Here is a 17,470-nt window from a genome sequence, read left to right as displayed (position 1 = left end):
ACATTTAAAAAGTTTTCACGGTAACCTTCTCTCAGATACCTCTCTGCTTTCTCCTTTCCTCCCCCCACCCTTTTTCCCAAGTTTCCGAATGGTCCAGACAAGTGATAGGACCATAGTGCATTGAGAAAGCTAAAAGCTTAAAATTGCACTAAACAAAAAAAAATTAGTAAAGATAATTTCTAATCGCACTGATGTATTATTATAAGTCTAGATTCTAGATCTATTTACATGATTGATCCAACTAAGTAATACAAGTTAACTTGATAAAAGCTTTTAGGCGGTCACCATAAGGTAAGAAACCGCTATTAGGTTTGTGCAAAATGTCAGTCTGTCCGTCTGTCACACTCAGATCTCGAAAACTAGAAAAGAAATAAAAAAATATTATTTCACCATGTGATGCGGCTTGAAAAGTTTAGATTCAACGTCTACTTTTGGCTTTCTAAAAGTAAACCGTTTAGTTTATAAAATTAATTATGCAAGAAATTTTGTCATAAAAATACACCAATTCAAAAACAAAAACATAAATGTAAGGGAGGTAATGTTACAATATGTTAACAAAGAAAGTCATTTTTTTTTCTTTTATTTTTAGTTTCACTAAGTCGAATATATTTATAAAATGTACAAGAAATGTTCACAATAAATAGAATTATTAGTTAAAGGTGTGTTTTTTTTATGGCCAACTAGCTGTTAACATTAAATGAAAACATTTATTTTCGTTTATTAAGGCTAAGAATGCACTTTGTATGTAAATATCACGCACATTTTTTAAAATGGACTTTTTATGCAGCGCCTTTCGTGAGGTGGCGTAATAAGTAGTAGCTAAACACAATACTAATCAGTTTCCTCAAATTTTTTAAAATTAATCAGATTTTATTTATTTTTTGTTTAGCGCTTATTTTTGTCGGTCTGTCTGTCACGTTTAGATAACAAAAACAACAACTCTAAAAGCTATTGAAAATATGATTTAACATTTAATGTCCCTTTCGAAACATCTTAAAAGTTTTAAGTATATATAATATATTGTTCCGGATGTTTTGTGAAAAAAAAAAATCAATGCCAACCAATGTTTGTTTGCTCTTCTAACTTATATTTTATTTAATTTCCATGCTTAAACGTTGCAAAAACACATGATCAATAATATCTTGTTCCGGTTGTTTAATGTAAATAGCATATAAATGCTAAATGAAAATCTCTATATTTACTTTTTTTTCATTAACTATAAAGTTGTTCCAGATAAATTATGTCAAATGATTGTTTGAAATCGCATAATTGACTAATATTGAACTTATATTATTTGACAATACGTCACTATAGTTTATTTATCGATATCAAATTGTTCCGTATTTTCAACTTAAAACAAATTTATGTCAAATGACTTTATTTTTCAAAAATATCGACAATAGGTTGTTTAGAATTTTAAAATAAGAAAGTAATTTACTAGAAACAGATATTGAAAATCACTTTTTAGACTTATTTTACAGTTAATTTTCTTGCCGAAACAACAAAGGTTGTTTTATCGGTAAAGAATGTTCCAGATTTTGTTTTGAAAAAGACCTACATTGCTTTGATTTTCTAACAAATCGTCGCCAAAAACATATATATACATAGACCTACATAGGCTACATATTTAGTCTAACTAGCCGATTGTGACGTAGTGGATTTTTTTTCCTTTGACGTAATATGTAGTTAATTCTTTAAATGAAATGCTAAAATAACTCGGTGCACCAATGTCTATGAACCCTCGAGAGCCTGCTCGTATTGATAAAGACATTTTTAGTCTCACTAGGCAGTGTGACGTAGTGGATTTTATTCCTTTGACGTCATATGGAGTTCATTCTTTAAATGAAATGCTAAAAGAGCTCACTCGGTGCACCAATGTCTATGAACCCTCGACAACCTGCTCGTATTGATGACATTTTTTAGTCTAACTAGGCCATTGTGACGTAATGGATTTTTTCTTTGACGTCATAGTAATGTTTATTAAACCTCGTAATCTGACTAGTATTTAAAAAAGACATAATAGCTAGATTTAGATCTAATCTAATTTTTTTACACTAAAGCTAGATTTTTAAAACTAGATTTAGATTTATATTCTAATTAAAATCATTGTAGATTCTAGATCTAGAATTTCTAGGTCTAATTTAGAATGTTTGTTGTTTTACATGTTTCGGATGTTCCTTCAGAGTTGAAGATGTTTACTTCCTAGTCCAAACTTCCCGCAGGACGACGAGAGATGGGAGCGGGCAGGGTTTGAACCTGGGAGATTTTAATAAGGAAGTAAATTATCTCTAACTTTGAAGGAACATCCATTTTACAGACAAAAAACATTTTTTACAACGTCAAATGAATTTTTGAAACATTATTACTATTGACAATCAAAACAAAATCACGTCTTGAATATTCCTTGCGAATAGGCGGATCCGACAGGGATCCGACTCCGACGGGGGCCGCCTCTGAGTGTGTGACAACAAAAACTCTCTTTGTAATATTGTTTGTATATTTTTCTTGTTTATAGATTTTTTTCATAAACACGTTCAAATAGATAAAATAGACTGTAACGACTAAAATATAAGTAAGTAGTTTCATTATTATTTAGTTAGTTTTCCCTTTCCATTCAACAGAGTTTCGATTTCTGTTCGAGAAACTGATCAGAATTTCAACAGAATATAGACACACATAGAAACTATTTTTTGAGGCGTGTATGCTCTGTGTATGTCAAAGATCAACTGTTTTATTTTACAACGTAAGCAAATCGTTTTCCATATGTGACAATAAAATCGTGTAGGAGTTACACGAAAGCACTTATTGCTAGTCTTTTTGTGATCGTCTTTTTACATGTTCTCATAGGGGAAGACATTTGTGTATTCATGTGCTAGTTTGGCTGTCAAGTCACTTCAGCAAACGTTTTTCTTTTAATGCCTTAATTGGAATGCATAGGAATGTGAAGCTTGTATCTATACATTTATGAGAGTTTATTAAAAATAACTGTTTGCCAAATTACTCCGTAACGTGAGCAGGCTTTACGTTACTTAACAAGTAGTTTCATTTTAGACAAACTACACAAAACAATGTAGAGAATCTTACTAACTCTCATTGAAAGAATCGCAATGTTATGCTCTTGCTTCTTATCTGGAGCATAACAAATGTGGTGAACGCATGGGCGTAGCCAGGGGGAGTTTTGGGGGGTTCAAACGCTGCGGGGGGCGGAATTTAGTGACTGATTTTGTTTATTTTAGGTGAGATTTTAATACTAAACCATCACTTGCCCCAGCGCAGCCAAGAGGGTTTTGAGTTCTAAATGCGCTGCCTGGTGGTTTTGCAGTTAAATTCCCCTCTTCTATAAAACAAAATATAAAAAAAAATGCAAACCTAATGCAAATCATCCCCTAATTCCAAGAGCACCACTAAGGAAGATTTTGATTTAAAAAAACCCTACAAAATTTTACGATAAAACCCCCTCTTCAATATTAAGAAGCAAATGACACACTAAAATTCTATGAGTGTAGCCAAAGGGGTTTTGAGTTTAAACCCCTCCCAGTTGGGTTTGAAGCTAAAAAATACCTCTTTAATATAAATAAAGCAAATTAGACACTCAAAATGCTATAAGCGTGGCCAAAGGTGGTTTTGAGTTTAAACCCCCCTTCAGCTGGGTTTGAAGCAAAAAAATAACTCTTCAATATTGAAAAAAAAAGCAAATTACACACACTCAGAATTCTAGGAGTGTAGCCAAAGGGAGTTTTTAGTTTAACCTCCCTCCCCCCCCCTTTTCCAGTGGGGTTCGAAGCAAAAAAAAAAAAAAAACAACCTATTCAATATAAAAAAATAATTACACACTCTAAAATCTATGAGCGTAGCCTAAGGGGTTTTGAGTTTAAACCTCCCTTCAACGGTGTTTGACGCTAAAAAATACCTTGAACAGGTCCCAACTGATTTTGTGAGGTCACGAAATATATTCCTACTGCACTCATATTTAATCTTCGAAATCGAGGACATTGCTTAAAAAGAGATAATATGTTTTAATGAAACCTAGTTTGATACTAACGTAAATCAAATGAGTTTTTAAAAGGCAATATAGACCTAAATCTATATAGAGGCTTAGTCTATGTTCTTTCCGGGCGGCGAGATTGCAAGCTACGCCTCTGAATCGAGTTGATCAAATTTAATTCATCATTTATTAATGTTTGTTTGTAAAATGTTTCAGATCTTCCTTCATAGTTAAATTTACTTCCCGCAGGATGACGGGGGATGGCAGGAAGGCAAGGTATGAACTCCGGACCATCGAGAAGTCCGAACTACAGTCCAGCGCGAATACCGCACGACCGCAAGCAGCCACCCTATTATTATTAATTTCAATTACCGCACTAGCCTATACATTTTATTTTTAAAATGAAGCTCGCTTTCTCATTCAACATGATCGCAATATCTAAAGAGATCTAGAGCTAGATCTAAAAATTGATCCAGAGTCTGTAAATAGACTAAGTGGATTGTTTTTGTTTATTTATTGATTTTATTCTCTATCACTAAAAGGCAAACTGAAGTCATCAATGATCAAACCATCTTTAATGATGTAAGGTAATATGTTCTTCATTTCTTAGTAAAAAGGTGAATCCTTTTTCAAGCCAGTGACCTAAATTTGAAACCAATCATGTGACTATTAAAAACGAAAGTAAATAAATGATCTGTCTTGATCTAATCTTAGACGTCTCAGTATCTGTATTTTTTTTTTAAATGATTACTTGAATTGGGATGTTGATGTCAATGACGTTTGTTGGCACTTGCATAATCTAGAGTAGATATGGATCTATCTATCTATTAGACTCTATATTCTATTGAATTCTAGTATTCTATCTAGACACCAGCCAGTGACAGTGAGTTAAATTCTAGTCATTCTTCTAATTGTCCTTTGTCAAAGGCTTTGAGTCAATTCTAGATCTAGTGATCTAGTTCTAGAGCTAAGTAGATATAATATATTATAGTCTATAGACTTAGACTATTACTATATAGTATACCACTATACCCCTTACTAACTTAAACTTGGCTTAGTGACTTATTAGATTACTAGATAATAATTATAAATATGGCGGGCTTAGAGTTAGTAGTTACTAATTTAGATCTATATAAAATCTATATTTATTTAATTTATTATACATATAGATCTGGAAACTACATTTGAAGATATTTTGATATCTATCAGTATCATTCATAATTTATGATAATGATTTTATCATGTAGCCTAAAACAAAACCTAATAAAACACTCAGAAAAACACAAAGATAAAGACACATTCCTCGTTCCATATGCTAGGACAAATTTGTAGGCTATAAATAATACAGTAGTATACAAATCATCAATGCTCCTTCTTCGAGCCTAGTGCTATTAGAGCATGTAATGGGTTGCCTGAGCCAGCCAGGAAAACCAATGAGTTGGCTGAATTTGAGTCATTGATTTACATGCATGTCTATATATGGATGCATGACACATAGGACGAATCATATCTTCTTTTTTAAAGTAACGTCTGTATTTTTTAAGATAAGAAGATAAGATAATTTATAATACTATTATTATATGATGCAACATCATATTAACCTAGCTGGGTATTATCATATATATTAGATGAATTATATGATTATCATATCATCATCATATTTATAAATTAGACTGACAAGCAGATTTTTATAAATAAGATATAATAATAGGTCTACCCTCTAAGTTAAGATTTAGATCAATATAAATATAATTAGATCTATATGTAATATATAAATAGTTTAATCTAGATAGCTAGATCATTTCAGCAATACATATTTTTTTAAGCCTTTAAGTGCAATAATTTATGGCTTAAGTTTAACTTAGTCAAGAAATAATTGAGATCTATGTAACATATAGTGATATAATATATTATCTTGATCTAGAATTCTAGATCTAGAAGTACATGTAGACTAGATCTAAATTTAAGTTTATTTAGACTCAAGATGTTATAATTGTAAGATTTATGCTTGCCTTAAATTATAACTTATGAATGCTTAATTTCATAATCATATGACACAGCAGATCAGCTTATATATATGAATATGAATAATGAATATCAGGCCCAGCTCTGACCTACCTGGTCATACAGTAGATCTATGTGCTTTGGACTGTCGATTGGTCATCTCTATGGTCCCAGGTTCATACCATGTCTGCTGCTATCCCCCATCATACTACGGGAGGTTTGGACTACGAAGTAGATTATCTTTAACTCTGATTCTGAAGGAACATCCAAAACATGTAAACAAACAAATTTATGGTTTCATCTTATGTAGACAAAGTCATTGTCTACTGTGGGTCTAGTTAAGTTCTTTTTCTCTGTTGTCAGTACCTGTTTTCAGTGTTATCTTTTGGCTCTAAAATATGTCCATCAGGGTTTGTTCTCTAGCTGTACGACTTTTTTGGAAAATATTTGATACCAGGTGATCTCCTCTATACCAATCAGAGCAAGCTGACACCCAATCTTTTAAATAGTTTATGGGAAGCTACTTTAAACATGAGTGTAGCTAAGCAAGTCTCTGCATCTCCTGACATAAAATGAAAAAGTGCCAAAAAATGGTTCATTCACACAAACCATAAATTTGACTTAAGATCTTAATACTAGGTAAAAAAATATTTAGAAAGTATATTAGTGTTTCATTGAAAGATTCCTTCAATCTATTCTAGACATAAGATATTATTATACAGATACTTATGTTCTAATAAATTTGCTAGTGAAATGTATAGAGGCAATACTTAGCTGAAATAGCTGGGGCACCAAACCCATAGAACTACTAGAAGCATACAGATCTTGACAAAAATTTTTTTTATATCATTGTGTGTATTTTTTTACAATGCTCATCAACATAAACCTTTCCTGCTATTGTGAAGGTGTGACCTAGGTTGCCAGGACTTTTTTTTTTCAAGTGTCATGACAACAGGTTTAATAACAAGTAATACAAGTGAATGACTTAATTATTTTCTTTTTTGAAGGGATGTCTCGAATTTATAAGATAAGATACAGATGAAGTCTTCTGCTAAAATTTATCACTAATAACACACACTGCTACTCTAAACATAAACCTTTGGTCAATCAAAGTAATACAAGTGAATGACTTAATTATTTTCTTTTTTGAAGGGATGTCTGGAATTTAACAGATAAGATACAGATGAAGTCTTCAGCTAAAATTTATCCCTAATAACAGACACTGCTACTCTAAACATAAACCTTTGGTCAATCAAAGCACTATCATGTCGGTAAATAAAGTATTCTCTGAACTTTTCTATGTGGTGACATTCTTCCATTTGGCAACATTGGCTGGGGCCCAGAGGAAGCCTAACATAGTATTTGTAGTTGCTGATGACTATGGCTTCCATGACATAGGCTACCATGGATCAGAGATATTCACTCCACATTTAGACAAGCTAGCAGCTCAAGGAGTCAAATTAGAAAACTACTATGTCCAGCCTATTTGTTCCCCAACAAGAAGCCAATTATTGACTGGTCGCTATCAGGTAAAGTGTTTGAAATCATTTCCACTCTATTTCAACAACAATGAGAATTATTTAGATTTTTTTGTGTGTGTTTTATGGCATGAGGTAAGGCTGGATTGAAAGATGAAGCAATAGTTGTAGGAATAGCTTGTTATATTACTAAAGATTATATGAAATATAGAACTGAATCTATTTGAAAATAACTTCTGGCTAATTATTACCAAATGTGAAAAAAATAATATGATAAAATTATGGGACTACAATATTGTCACATTCAATGTACTCTTAATTTTCTTTTCTTCCTTTTCTAGCCAGCTTTTAGCTGCTGATGTATAAGCTCTTTTGCAGACTGTGCCAAAGAAAAAAAATGTGTGCTGTTCTCTCAGTTTTCAGCACTTCCATACAGGGTGTTGTTTTGTTCGGCTGTTGTGGTAGTAGGGTCTCCTAAGGTGGATTAGGAAGCTATATAGTGGGCACTACTCTTTTTAAAAAGCTGCTTTGTTCTGAATAGCAAAGATGACTAAGATTTGTGTAGTATTAAAATGAATACCACAAATTTGTGAAACAAAAAGTTACAAATACTGAGTGCACTTTTCAATTACTTTTTTTTTTGTAAAGCTATAACTCCTAATTTAGTTTTATTACTCTATAAGCTTTTTCAAATAATATGTGTCTTACTTTGTCTCTAAAAAAGATTCACACAGGTCTCCAACATAACATAATCTGGCCATCTCAGCCCTATGGCATGCCCCTTGAATTTCCAACTATAGCAAACTTTCTGAAAGAGAATGGCTACACAACTCATGCGGTTGGCAAATGGCACTTGGGACTGTACAAAAAGGAATACACACCATTGAATAGAGGATTTGATACTTTTTATGGTAAAAAAAATATTTCTTTAATACATTTAATAAAAAAATTAAAGAACTAAAGCCAAAATAAATCTTTAAAAAACAAAATAAGAAATAAGCCTTTGTATCATTTTAATAGTACTTTTAGATGATACTTGTAAATATTTTACATTTTTGAAATAATAATAAATACCAAGTTTACAATTATTTAAAATATGTATACATTTTTTGGGACACCCTGTACATTTACAACACTAACATTTATATTATTTTACAGTAATATTCTAGTAATGATAATAAACCATGCTGCTGAACCCTGTTACTTGTTATTTCCAGGTTACTGGGAAGGTGGTGAAGATTATTACACATATTATAATTGTGACACTTGGCACAACAAAAGTATTGATATTGAATCAGGCATCACTAAATCCTACTCAGAGAAGGACATTCAATCTCATCAAAACTCTGACAAGACTCAATGGTGTGGCTATGATCTCAGAGACATGGACAAGCCAGTCACTAATATGAATGGCTCATACTCTACCTATGTCTACACAAGCAAATCTATTGACATCATAAATAAAGCCAACCCAGAAAAGGTTAATATTTGAATTCATTCTCATCAGTTTGTTCTTTTTTTTTTCTGTTATTTTTAAGATCTTTTTTTCTGTTGTTGTTAAGATCTTTTTTTCTGTTGTTGTTAAGATCTTTTTTTCTGTTGTTGTTAAGATCTTTTTTTCTGTTGTTGTTTTTCCCTCACTTTTTGTTTTAACATTAGTTTATAATCTACCTCAGAATAAGTGTTTTTAAAGAAAATGTAGTTTTTTTTTCCAGCATTGACAAAAATTGGAAAAAAAAAATCTCTTGTTACCTTGCAGTACTAATTCTGTCAATAGTTGTATGAACATTAATAAACCCTGACCTTAAGTACTTCCTGTTTGAACAACTGCTTAGGAAGAGGTTTTAAAAATATTTTCATATAAATGTATTCTGTTAAATGTGGCATGTTATTGTTTACTTTGATAAGGAAAGTACTTTCCCAAACTGTAAATTTGTTCATTTCTTCTGTTCAAAAAAACATTTTAAAAAAAGTATTGAATACCTTTTGTCTATGAATATGTATTTATGTACAAATATTTATTTCAAACATATTATATTTTAATACTATAATATGGCTTTTTTTTTTCTTGTTCAATGGTTAAAGAAGAGTTGCAGTATTTTATATGGCTACACTGACAAAGCTAGAACCAACATATTTTTTAGATATATGTAGAACATGTGGAAATAACCCATTGTGTTTTTAGAAATCACAAAATCTAATGCTCTATTGATTTTTTTTTGTTTATTTAACTTAAGTCTAGTATGGCAAAGGCCAATGGAAAGGGTTACATGTTATTATGATGTTAGTATCAGCTGTCATGATTGGAAGACAATATGGATCTTAATTATATGAACTATTGTATTACATTGGACTCATTTTTTCTTAGATTAAATTGAAAAATAAAAAAAAATCAATGATTTTTTTTTTTCATTTTAACAGATCACTTTATATCTAAAATATCAATACTTCTTTTTATCTAGAACATCTGTTATGCTAAAGATCTGATTGCATTTTACATCTTTAATGACATAAATTAATATTAATAAATGGTTATGGAGCTATCTATCAATGAATTTCTTTTCTATTTTTTTTTAGCCATTTTTTCTCTATTTGGCTTACCAAGCAGTTCACTCACCAATGGAAGTTCCAGATATATACTTAGAGCCTTACAAACATATTCAAGACAAGAACAGAAGAATTTACGCAGGTATATTTGTTACAGATTAGACATAGTTTCTATATATTAAGAGGTAGTGGCATGGTTCATTGCTACCTAGCTAAAATATGGGATTCAATTTATGAAGATAGCTGCACATTTTTCCTAAAAATAAAAAAATTCCTGATTACATCCATCCCATAATAATAAGTAACATCTGTCAAAAAGATTAATCCCCTAGGTCATAAATACACATAAATAATTTAGTTACTGTATGACTAAGAAAGCTGAACAAAACTATTGTAGTATTGATTATTGGTCCTTAATAACATAACTTTGACCTATATTTCCTTCTAGTGTAGTAATTAATTATCTCCCAGTACTGGTACATATTTACTACATGAAGATACTAATAAACAAATGTTTGCATTATTTTATTTCTAGGCATGACCAGCTGTATGGATGAAGGTGTAGCCAATGTCACTAATGCTCTGAAGGCTAAAGGATTATGGGATAATACTATTTTTATTTTCACAACTGGCAAGGACATTTTTTTAGAACTAAACTTTGATACTGAAAACTTAATGCATTAAAGAATCAAATATAATTTTTTAGCGGCATGTAAATTTAACATCCAAAACTAAACATGCATTGCAGTCCCTTTGACTTATTTCTGTCTTCTTATAGAAATTCTCTGAATGTAAAGACTCAGAAAGAAACAAGTATAAGACTCTCTTTTTTTTTTCCATATGCAAGGAGTAACTCCTATAAAACTCTATTTAAGCATGAAATGAGTTACCAGAATTAATCCCCCCTTAAAAAACAACAACATAGACTTAGTATATTTTAATTATCTAATTAACATGAACAATTAACATGTGGCTATGTATTGGTCATAATTTTATTCTCCTTCTTTTTTTTTTTTAACAGATTATAAGATTAGCTGCAAGCAGCGATTAATAAATCAGTTAAAGTAGTAAATTTAATGTCCAATATTTGGTAGTAATTATTCAGGGTATTTATGAAATATGCAATTACAATAAGAAATAACTTTATAAGACTTCTACTCACTATAAATAATTTTTTTTATTGCTTCTGTTTGCTAAAAGTTCTTTAAATTTTTTTAAATTTTTTTTTGCATTGCTTTGTAAATAAAATTTTGCGATGGCAATATGTATGCAGACTTTCTCATTATTTAAAGTGATTGAAATTTTAGAAAAGGATTTTTTTTTTTAAATAACTTTTTAGGTTATGCTTATGGCATGCTCAGTGCTATGATCCAATCTCTTTTGGGGAACCAGTTGTGGGGAAGGATATCTGGGAGAAGTTTTCCATTCTGCCTAAAGGCAATCAGCTAACAAAACTTTGATTGAGTCTATAGTTGAACTTGATCCCCCTCTGAGAGATAACAGGCAGTTTTTGACACTCAACCACACATTTAATTTCAATATGAAGTAATAGTTTAAAGTTTTTTAAATGTACAGATAATGGAGGCGAGGTACTTGCTGGAGGCAATAACTGGCCATTGAGAGGATACAAACACACACTGTGGGAAGGAGGAGTCCGTGGCATTAGTTTTGTGACCAGCCCACTGATCCAACAGAAAGGTGTTATCAGTGAAGAGCTGATGCATGTCTCGGATTGGTTCCCTACCATTGCTGACATAATTGGAGTCCATATGAACAGCAGTCTGAAACTTGATGGCACAAATCAGTGGCCTATGATCAGGTAATGTTTAGCCTTCTTTTATTAAAACAGTATTAGAATGTGCATCTTCTTAGGAATATAAAGCATATCTGTGAGATATAGCACAAATAATCATTCTTATTTAACTAGAGTAACCTTTTTAGTGAAATCACTGAACTTAAAGACTGAAGACTGTAAAGTAACAGTAACACTAAGCCATAAGATACAGGTACAAAAACGTAGCTTAAAAAATACATATTTAATAAATAACTCATGCCTTCACACCTCTATCAAGTCTAGTTCTGTGATGTAAAAATGACAGTTTAGATTCATTGTCATGGTATTTTATTTTTCAGCGACTTTTGCCTTAATCAGAATTGCTAATATAAATATATCATAAAAGGAATACAATGTAACTTACTCTAAAGCCAGCAGGATGTGAGTATAGCATTGGTGCTTGAAGGGAACAGTCACAGTAGTATTCAAGTATTATAGTTCTGGGGTTTCCTTTGAAAAGGAGTTAACATAAATTTGTACCAAAGAAAACTATAAATATTTCATGACAATACAAAATAGAAAATTATATATAGATTGCAACAGATTTAAACTCTTTTTTTTAAATGGAAAATGAGTTCAGCAAGAAGTTAATTTTATAACTTCTTAATTGTTCTACGTCCACTGTTACTTCCTTAATCATTGCTTATAAAGCAGGAAGAAAGTAAGGAATGTTTAATATAGATAAATCCATTTTTTAAAGGGATAGAAATATGTATGTAGAATATATGTCAACAACTCTCTATGAAGCTTATATAAAGTATTTTCAAAGATATAAGCTTTAAGAAGCCAGTCAAACAAAATGTTTACTTATACATACAAAGGCTCATCCATGCCTACCTGAAGGGGGTTGGAGCTAGGACAAAGCAATCTTCATTTCTCATGGAATGTCCAAAACTTATTTTTAAAAAAAAATGTGATAATTGAAATATTGTTTTGTAGCAAAGGTGAGACAAGTAAAAGAAAAGAAATTCTTCATAACATTGATATACTGACACCTTTGAATGGAGACAGAATGTACAATGACACCTTTGATACAAGAATAAGGGCAGCCATACGAATGGGGAATTACAAGCTGATTACTGGTATGCCAGGTGAGAGTGTGATTTCTTTCAAAGTTGAGTTTCTTTCCTTAAGCTTGGACTTCTTTTCTCTATCAAGAGTTCATTTCATTTTTCAATACTGTGTTCTAATTGAGCAGTATTAAAACATTTTTATTTTTAGGTGATGGTAACTGGTATCCCCCACCACATGATTCCCACTTGAAGAACCATAAGTTCAACTCTACAGAAGCCAGTAACAAGAACATCTGGCTGTTCAATGTGAAAGTTGATCCATGTGAAGTGATTGACCTCTCAGGTGTTTTATTAGACCAGGTCAGGCTGATGCTGGACAGACTTCTGTATTACAATGCCACTGCAGTCTCACCTCTGTATCCAGAGTCAGACCCAAATTGTGATCCTACGCTACATGGGGGCTACTGGGGGCCTTGGCAATGAAATGTCATCAATGAAGAATGAGTTGAAATGTTGTTTATTAACATTCCAGATATAAGATGCTAATTTTATGTTAAATTAATTTTGCTTCTACTATTTCATAATGAAAGATTCTTGAAACAGAAATTTTGGAATATCTTTTTTGTCATCCAAGTTTTTCTAATTATACATTTGTTTTATATTGTTATTGTTTTTGGTAACCCCCTAGTTATTGTTCATCCTAGGAGTGACATAATGCTAAATGCAATTTTTCTCTTTCTGTGATTTCATAACATTAAAGAAATGGGAAACTATTTACAGTGTAATCTGCTTAATCGAAGTGATCTGAACAGGAGCCACCATAGTTCAATTAACTATATAAAAATAATATTCTACAAAACTACTTCACTTTGAGTCATCAAACATGAGCTTGGGGTAGATCCTTTTTATATATTTTACTTTTTTTTTTTTCCTGTATTTGTCTCAATAGCTTTCCAGGGCATTTTATTTTCAATGTAAATATATATGTATTTTTCCTTCAAAGACTTTGGTAGAAATTGATGATGCCATTCTATTAAGACAATAGTGATATAGCATGTGATTATTATTACAAACAGTACATATTGTCTAATCTGGGCATGGCTGTAAGAGGAAGGATGGGAGAGGGTTGGCCAGTCTTTTGTTTTGTTTCTGCTAGAAATAGAAAACAGCAGGTTAGAGGATAGGTGAACACCACAAACCTGTTAAGCTTGCATGCATGAGTGAAAAAGGCATCCAGCTCATAAAAAATATTTTCAGTTTGATTTGAAATTATCCAGGACCAACAAATAGATTTTTTCTCTAAGGACTAAGAATGAAATGAAACTTAACTTGGCTGATATTTCATTTATGCAAGTTCAAATTATCTGGATTCCACTGTATATATACATTATAAAATTAGAGTGTAGCAAATCACCTTCACCGGAAATGCTAAAGTATCAAATATTCTATTTCAGCAATGCTTAGCATTATTGCCTCAATCAGTATTTATACAATTATTGATAACATGTTCATTTTTTTTTTTAAATGTTGTCACACTGTGCCAATACACATAATTTGTACATAGACAAGAAGAATTTGTTTCTCATTCGTCTTCAATGTTATATTTGAATAAAGATTCTGCTCAAATAGCATGACTAAACTTGCATTCTTGTTTCATTTTATTTCATCCTTTAATACCTTGAACATATAGTTGTTTAGGGAAAATTAATAATAAAATATTTAATAAATATTTAAATGTGTAACTGGTATACAATCGCCAATAATAATAATAAAATAAATAGAAAAAAATGTAGTAGTTTCTGATAGGACCTCTGCTATTAATTTTAAATGTAACACATTAATCTATGTATTTTGTAGCAGTTATTAAAAAACAAAAACATCATTTGCATCTCTCTGAAAGAAAACATTTTATTTCCGTATCTGACATTAATTACCATTCTTTTTGTATGAAATGAACAAATAGAAATTCTGTGATTCTCGGAATGTGGTCTAAATGATACAGATTTTAAAATGAATTTTACTGCTTGTATATAAACCAATGATACATTCTCCCATGATAAAGCTAAAACACAAATGAAGATTCTATTTTGTAAGGGCTAACTAAACACAGATGACTTTATTTGTACCATAGAAAGAACACTCTGGATTGCCCATATGCATTTCCACATATTGAAAAACCCTATACCCCTTAGGTAAGATGAATTTATGGCTGGGATTAAAGTATAGTTCCTCCCCTCCTGATATATTCATACACTTCTTTGTATGGTGTACATTGAGACAATAATGTTTACAACACACATAAATAGTAGCAATTATTTTTAAAAAGAAAAAAAAATTAATTTGTTATTGGAATATTAATTCAACAAAAAAAAAAAAAAAAACAATAAAGAAACTAGTTTTGTGCTTGAAATAAAAATCCAATTAAATGCAATGGTTTTATAGGTTCATAAAGTAAAGTCATCGTGTTCTTTCCAAAAGCTAAAAAATTAAAACAAGAAATATTTTATTGAACAGACTACTTAAAATAATGCCCCTTAAAAAAAAATAAAAAAAAAAAAAAGTATCGTCATTTAACAAAATTGAGACACAATTGTTTTCTAAACAACATAATGCTAATGAAATATTCCATTGGCAATTCTGGAATAATGCTCAGTCAACACAACAACTATGAATTTTTTTTTTCTGTTTTTAAATAGGAGCTTCTCTTGGTTCAATGAGAATCTCATTAATAGAGACTTGCTTTGGCTGTGACACAGCATAGACTATAGCTCGGGCGACATCACTAGGCTCTAAAATCTGAACTTTAGAACTGCCATCATACAAAGCTCTGGCCTGAAATACAACAATATTTGTTTCATTTGAGCTAATACTTTTTAATTGAAATTAATATAGTCTGTTGACTAATCGCTTATTAAAAGCTGAAATCAGTCAGAATGGAATTATTATACCTATCCACAGTAGACCAGCTATATCACAAACAATTATAACAATGTGACAACATTAAATGTAAGTTGTAGACAAAAAAAATAATTTATTTCTTAACTAAAGGGAAACTTCAATAGTTTTTCAAATTTGAGTTATTGACATATTTAAATTCTGTGTAAAAGTTGTAATTATAAACATTTTGTATTTAAATGTTTAGAAACATTTATATTTAATAAAATAGACAGTAATCTCTTGACATCTAAATGAAAATGGGGTTCTATGAGATTTAGCTTTAGGTTAGGCATATGTCACTTCCCTCAACAATACTGAAAATGAATCTAGATCTAACCAATCATATTGCTTCATTCTTACAGTGCGTGTCTGTTAGGCTTAGTGATAGCCTGGTCCATAGCTATGATAGTCACTAGTACAGTTATATAAATCTAATAGCATTAGGATAACCTACTCGAGAAAAGTAACATTTTCATCAACACCTCTCCCTGTCTCATAAAGTAAATGGATCGCATCTCTGACTGATTCTAACAAACTGGTCAGTGTAAGGCTAGCCCAGAAAATCAAGCCATAGTATCTGTATTGTGATGAGTTGTCAGGCAAGAAAATACACACTGACATGGTTAGTCAAGCATGTAGATCTACTCTTAAAACATATTTTTTTCTTTGCTTACAAGATATAGATCTAACTGCATTTTACGAGATTGTAAACTTCACTGTATGGTTTACGTTATAAAGTATGTCGATAAATTCAATTAATAACTTAGTGTGACATCACATAGTAACCTGGTGAAAATCTGACATCAGAAAAACATAAATTAAAGTTATTGAAAATAAAATAAAAAGAATAATATATTCATTATCTGTAAATTCAAAACACATACTATATCAAAAAATGTCAAAACCATCATTGTTTCCCTTTAAAAGAAATAAATAAAATTCTGAAAGATGACAGCAAATGTTAGTCTATATTTTATATATTGAATTTTTTTAAAGCTAGTAACATTTGCATTTTATAGCACATGAAATTCAGAGCAGAAGCTGCACTCTGAAGAAGCCCTTTTTGCAGTACATTTTTTTTAAAAACTTAGTTCTTATAATGTCTGAATTTCATATATCACATTAATGTTTATTACTTAAGATTTTTATTTATAAGTTTGCAGTCTTCTGTCTGCCCCTGGATCTGCCTTTTCAGTTAAATTGTTCAATTGAAATTTTTTTACTCTTTTCAAGGTTGTTATAAGGTCTTTTCAAGTTTTACCCTTTACAATGATATATAAGATAAAACTGTAAAACTTGAATATACCTCAGTGTCTGTAGCTGTAGCAGCTAAAGTTGTTCTAACATCTCCAGGCTGTATACATGTGACCTTGATTCCACTTGGAGCTACTTCATGTCTCAGTGCTTGAGACAGACCTTCCACATAGAACTTTGTACCTGAATACACAGCTAGACCAGGGAAGCCCTACAGCAATGGGAAATATTTCATAATTAGCACTTTAGCTAAGCAGAAAATACAGAATATTGTATGATGGAACTGTACAGCCATTCACCAACCTTTCTTCCTGCATCAGAAGACAAGTTCACAATATGACCTTTTCCTCTTTTAATCATGCCATCAAGAACTGCTCCTATACCATTTGTAACACCCTAGGTGAAATTGATATGAAGA

The 17,470-nt window shown here is 31.1% G+C and overlaps 2 protein-coding genes across 6 annotated transcripts in view; one reads left to right on the top strand and one right to left on the bottom strand.

Annotated features, from left to right (window-relative positions):
• The first annotated feature begins 4,651 nt into the window (after window positions 1-4,651).
• On the top strand, window positions 4,652-14,504 carry LOC106067311 (arylsulfatase B-like). Of its 2 annotated transcripts, none has more exons than XM_056037869.1 (9): window positions 4,652-4,868; window positions 7,142-7,518; window positions 8,192-8,378; window positions 8,685-8,947; window positions 10,045-10,156; window positions 10,550-10,645; window positions 11,590-11,833; window positions 12,788-12,939; window positions 13,070-14,504. In XM_056037869.1, exons 2-9 carry the CDS (start codon window positions 7,255-7,257, stop codon window positions 13,342-13,344), a joined length of 1,593 nt encoding a protein of 530 aa, XP_055893844.1. In that variant the 5' UTR covers window positions 4,652-4,868; window positions 7,142-7,254; the 3' UTR covers window positions 13,345-14,504. The 2 variants fall into 2 exon arrangements, with proteins under 2 accessions (XP_055893844.1, XP_013081935.2); XM_013226481.2 differs by having other exon boundaries at window positions 4,657-4,789.
• A 245-nt stretch (window positions 14,505-14,749) lies between these two features.
• Window positions 14,750-17,470, bottom strand: part of LOC106067310 (uncharacterized) — a 31,581-nt gene continuing 28,860 nt past the window's right edge. For all 4 annotated transcript variants that reach the window (XM_056037865.1, XM_056037867.1, XM_056037866.1 and 1 more), the window contains exons 25-27: window positions 17,356-17,448; window positions 17,105-17,263; window positions 14,750-15,693 (exon numbers count right to left, since the gene is read on the bottom strand). In XM_056037865.1, the coding sequence (XP_055893840.1) occupies window positions 15,550-15,693; window positions 17,105-17,263; window positions 17,356-17,448 (396 nt within the window). In that variant the 3' untranslated portion in view covers window positions 14,750-15,549. The remainder of the gene's footprint in view (window positions 15,694-17,104; window positions 17,264-17,355; window positions 17,449-17,470) is intronic.

The sequence above is a fragment of the Biomphalaria glabrata genome, chromosome 8 (genome assembly GCF_947242115.1).
Source record: "Biomphalaria glabrata chromosome 8, xgBioGlab47.1, whole genome shotgun sequence".
Taxonomy (NCBI): Eukaryota; Metazoa; Mollusca; class Gastropoda; family Planorbidae; genus Biomphalaria; species Biomphalaria glabrata.
This window is presented reverse-complemented; position numbering and strand designations above follow the sequence as displayed.

Coding starts and splice junctions, on each gene's coding strand:
- LOC106067311 (XM_056037869.1), top strand. CDS start 7,255: ATGTCGGTAAATAAAGTATTCTCTGAACTTTTCTATGTGGTGACATTC. Junction 10,157..10,549: donor GAACAGAAGAATTTACGCAG/GTATATTTGTTA, acceptor TTTTATTTCTAG/GCATGACCAGCTGTATGGAT. Junction 12,940..13,069: donor GCTGATTACTGGTATGCCAG/GTGAGAGTGTGA, acceptor TTTTATTTTTAG/GTGATGGTAACTGGTATCCC.